General features: G+C 42.1%; 1 protein-coding gene across 1 annotated transcript; it reads left to right on the plus strand.

The window, feature by feature from the left end:
• Positions 1-3,793: 3,793 nt before the first annotated feature.
• LOC309395362 (olfactory receptor 1B1-like) lies at positions 3,794-4,732 on the plus strand (the record flags this gene model as incomplete). The annotated part of the gene is made up of 1 exon (XM_081959535.1): positions 3,794-4,732. The coding sequence occupies one exon, from the start codon at positions 3,794-3,796 to the stop codon at positions 4,730-4,732; it is 939 nt and encodes a 312-aa protein (XP_081815661.1).
• Positions 4,733-5,252: the final 520 nt, after the last annotated feature.

The following is a 5,252-nucleotide window of genomic DNA, read 5'->3' on the forward strand; positions in this document are numbered from 1 at the left end:
GATCATTTTTATGGGCTATACCTGGGATTTCAGTATAACTGTGGCCCACATGAAGGCTAGTTTGATGTAGTGGTTAAAGGAACCAGGCTAGAAACCAGGAGACTATGAGTTCTGGTCTTATTTAGGCACAGAGGTCAGCTGGGTGACTTTCTCCAGTCAGTCTCTCTAGGAAGAAGACAATAGCAAAACATTTGCAAAAAATGTTGCCAAGAAAAAGGTATGGACTTGTTCATGGGATTAAAAGTTCAAGAATAACTAAAACGCACCCCTCCCCACAAAAGAGAGAGATCAATACAATACACAGTTTCCTTGGCTTCTTCCCCAGGCACTGCTGTAGGTAGACCATTTGAGAATCACTGTTAGAGCCCAGATAATAGGAGACAGGAAAACAGATGATTGTCAGACTTTTATGATTTAGCATGTTATAGAAGGGGAAGAGGCATTATACACTAGAAATGCAATATAAAACTAGGACATGACTGACAGTATTAGCAATAGCAAATCCATTGTGGTTTGAGGGTGCATTGAAAGACTATGTGTGGAACATTGGATGGCTACTCTGTCCCTGAAACAATAATCATACATTGAAGTCTTATAACAGGTACTGATGGAAATTTAAGAATGTCCCCTTAAGAAAACTTTGGAGCATATGGTAACACAAGACAAAGAGGCTATGGTGCTCTTCAGCCGCCCTGTAGTCAGCAGAAGACAGTACTAGCCAGAAATGGACTGCCGCAACTGACTCTGCAATCCCCTGATTTCCATCCAAATAGCAGATAACAAAGCCTCAAGTTCTTATACACCTTGAAGCTGCCCTTGGATGTTGTTGGAGTAACAGGAAAACACTATTTTAGTATTGGCATGGTCAAGGAAAAACTAAGGCAGTCTAACTGGCTATCAATGAGAAAAGGACCATTATGGGGACCAGCATGAAACAAAGAATATGTTGCATGCTTTGGCCATGGGTGGAAGCAATGGGGGAAAGCCCAAGGAGTCTTTCTAAGCAGGAGCAGTGAGATGAAGATCAGCCCCAATCAGTTCTCACATCTTTTAAGAGAGGGATAATAGGTAGCTTTTGGAAAAGGGTGCCATCTTTCTCCAGGCAGATTGCAATGCCTTTTAAGAGATGTCCAATGGATAACAATTCAGCAGGTGAAAGCTCATAATCTCCCCACTAACAGCGGACTTTCATCTCAAGGACAAGTTTGTGGAGAAGGACCTGGGGCATAAATGGCAGCAGCTAGAAAAGACTGATGGAAAAGATAGATTTGAAGTTAGATCTGTGAGTGGTCTCCCATCAGAGGATGTGATTGCAGCAGGTAAGAGTATCAGATTGGATTCAGTTTTACAAGTCCTTAGTTCGTTAACAATTAAATGGGGTGCAAGAAGACTTTCTCTACTGCTCATCCCAACCCAGGCAAGCAAAGCACATGCAACCTATTTAAAAACCCCACATGGGCCACCCCTCCCTCCACTGGCTGCCTTTTACTTCAGTTGACAGTCTGACTTGCAAGCCTAAGAAATGAAAACAAACTACTGTTTCTCAGAGGCCACATTATTTTTCCTTATGGATCCAGATGGGAACCATGGGGGACATAGAACAAGGCTGGAGAAATGGGAAAGGAAAGGGGTCATCTGCAGGAATTTCTGGAGTGATTGTAATGTAATGCAAGTACACAGCATCCCACAGGAAAAGCACACCTTACCATTTGTCTTAGATGCTTCTCATTTGGTATTTGGAGACAATGCCAGCATTTTCATAACGTTTACAATTTCCACAAGTTTACAAATTCCTCAATTGCTGCAAAAAAAGATTTAAAGTAGGAACTGGGCCCAACCAGGCTTGAGTCCATCTATCTCCCTGTTTTCTGTTTAGTTTAATTTCATTACAGGATTCAAACAAGAGCCTTTTCAAGCTTTATCTGGACAGTCCATGAATTAAACTTGGGATTTTCTGCACACAAAGATCCCACTGCAAACCAACTTTTTCTACCAATTTTGAAAAATAAGTTGGCATTTGGAAAGAGTTACCGTGGGGAAGGTCTTCTACCTTCACAAAGAATATGGAGGCCAATGGCTATTCTTGGCCAGATTTAGAACTCACTTTCATGGAGTGCATCAGCTCTTTTTTTTCACTGATAACAAAATGCAAGAAAGGCATAATTTGAACTTTATACCATTGACATACTCTGAAGTGCTGAAGTTCTGTGTTTGGTAGTAACTTCAGTTGAAATAAAGCCTGAAAGGATTAGAGAAGGTTCATCTTTTCTATTCATTCTGGTGCATTGGTAACCCCAACAGCAAACCTACGAAAATAGATACACTGGGTTTCGAGGAACAGGTACATTCCATTTAATTCTTCTTTTTCATTGAGTAACCTCTGGAATCTAAAGAATATCCTCCTTGGCTAAAATGTTCAAGAAAGGAAACTGTTCAAATCTTACAAGAGATTCTGATCCCAATCATGGAGATGATGAAAGAACTTACAGTAGATGTCCCTGATCTGTTAACAAGAACATCAAGAAATTTGGCTAGAAAGACAGCATTCAAGTTTGTTTCTTTTCATCCCACCTTTATTCTTTTTACAAATAATTCAAGATGGGTAAGATACATAATGCTCCTCTTTCTATTTTCCCCACAACAACAACATAAATCCATACATTCAATCTTGTCGCTTCCTTAAACTGAGTAACACCCTTAATTTGGCCAGTCTTAGATTCTGATGCTCAGGTTACATGAAATCAATTTTTGTTTCTGTAATGTTTCGATTGCCCAGTTTCAGGGGTGAAATCCAGAAGATTCTGACAGGTTCTGGAGAACCGGTAGCGGAAAGTTTGAGTATTTCGGAAAACTGGTAGTGAAAATTTTGAGTAGTTTGGAGAACCGGCAAATGCAACCTTTGGCTGGTCCCAGAGAGGGGTGGGAATGGAGATTTTGCAGTATCTTTCCCCTGGAGTGGGGAGGGAATGGAGATTTTGCAGTATCCTTCCCCTGCCATACCCACCAAGCCACGCCCACAGATCCAGTAGTAAAAAAATTTGAATTTCGCCACTGCCCAGTTTCTTGCCTGAAGAAAAACAGACCTGTTGAAATTGTGAACACTTAAGGCCTGTTGACTTCATTTGATGATGTTGGCTGAGTTTGTCTGGGCTTGGGAATTAAATTGAGTTTGATCTAGCCAATACATGGATATTAGAGATCACTGCTTAGGATAAACTGTAAAGTTGGAAAAGACTGTCCTTTTATGATGATATCACGAGCCAGGTTTGAGTGAAAGATTAATAAGTTTCTATTCAGCACAAATCATAAGCCTTTATATTCAAGAAATGAACAAGGTATACAAAAGAATTCTTCAGTTGTTCTTTTTTTGGCTTAGCAGTAGGGTCGGGAGAATAACTCTGGATTAAATGCATCCTAGGTAACAACTGAATATGATCAGGATGAACTGCACTTAACTGAAGAGGAATTGGATTATATTGAATTAAATGTAAATTGAATGAACTCAGTTTTACAAGAATCCTTGGAATTTTTCTCCCATACACACACCCGTTGCTAATTGTGTACTCATTTCAAATAAACAAGAGCCTATCTGAAATATTTTTTTAAAAAAAACTTTGCTCCCTAACAACTATAAAAACAACTTTGGCCATTAAATACTGAAATTTTCAAATTCAGTTGGACATTTGGCAGCTGACAATTAATACTTAAATCATTTGGTGAGATTTGTTTGCAAAGCTCTTCCTAGTGATTATGTTGATTTCTAATTTTATGAAGTTATTTTTCTTCAGGTCTCATGGGCTGTGAAAACAGGACAGACATTAAAGAGTTTGTTCTTTTGGGCTTTTCCTACAAGCCCGAAAACAAATATCTCTTCTTCCTCCTCTTTCTGCTGATGTACGGTGCTGGATTTCTGGGCAATTCCATGATGATCCTTCTCATCACTTTGGACGCGCGACTCCAAACCCCCATGTACTTCTTACTGCGTAGCCTCTCAGTCATTGATCTTGGCTTCCTCACAGTCACGGTGCCCCAAATGCTAGTCCACATCGTATCTGCTTCCAGGACCATCCCCTTCTATTCCTGCATGGCTCAGTTCTTCTTCTTCTACGTTTTTGGTGTCACTGATCTCCTTCTCGTGAGTGTCATGGCCCTGGATCGCTATGTAGCCATTTGTAATCCTCTCCACTATGCCTCAGTGATGAATCAGAAGGTTTGTGGGAATTTAGTGGCCGGGTGTTGTATCGTTTCTACCTTACACTCCATGCTGCATGCCGGCCTGCTCCTGCGTCTCACTTATCAAGGGAAAAATCACCTGGCCCATTACTTTTGCGACCATCAGCCCTTGCTGCAGCTGTCCTGCTCAGACACCAGTGTCAACGAGGCAGTCATCTTCTTTGAAGGTGTCATCATCATCCTTGGACCTTTTGTCTTCATCATCCTCACCTACATTCGTATCGTAGTAGCTATAAGGAGGTTCACTTCTTCAGGGAGGCGCAAAGCTTTCTCTACCTGTGGCTCTCATCTTACTATAGTGGGCCTCTTTTATGGAGCCATTATTGCTGTTTATTTCTTGCCCACCTCAAGCTATTCCTCTCAGAGAGGGTCAGTTTTTGCTCTGGTGTACACAGTCATCACCCCAATGTCCAACCCCTATATCTACAGCCTCAGGAATAAAGAAGTGAAAGATGCTATGAGAAATCTCTTGAGAAGATCCCTATTTTCTCAAAACTGATAGTGAACTTGGCTCTACCATAGAGCTGCCTTCTAGCTGGCTTGAGGTGAGAGTAGAGGAAGGGCTGCCCATATTGATGGAACATAATCTTCACACATAAATGATCTTGGATTTAATACTGGGCATCTCTTGGCAACCACAGTGCAGCTGAGTAACCATAAAGTGGAGGCTTAATACTGGGCCCTTTTCATGAGTGGAGGGGCTAATAGGGTAATATATCCTAGACCAGTGATGGCGAACCTATGGCACGTGTGCCACAAGTGGCACGCGGAGCCATTCGTCAGGGCACGCGAGGCGCTGCCCTGTCAGCTGTCCAGCGCGCATGTGCGTGCTGGCCAGCTTAGTTCACCTTTTTAAAAGCTATTTTTCGCCTTCCTCAGGCTCCAGAGGCTTTATAGGAGCCTGGGGAGGGCGAAAAGAGCCTCCCCCGTCCCCCTGGAGGCTTCAGGGACCGTCCCTGAAGCCTTCGGAATGCTTAAAACCACCCTCCGAGCAAACCGGAAGTGTCTTACAGGTTGCT

The sequence above is a fragment of the Natrix helvetica genome, assembly GCF_964273705.1.
Source record: "Natrix helvetica genome assembly, chromosome: 1".
Classification (NCBI taxonomy): Eukaryota; Metazoa; Chordata; class Lepidosauria; order Squamata; family Natricidae; genus Natrix; species Natrix helvetica.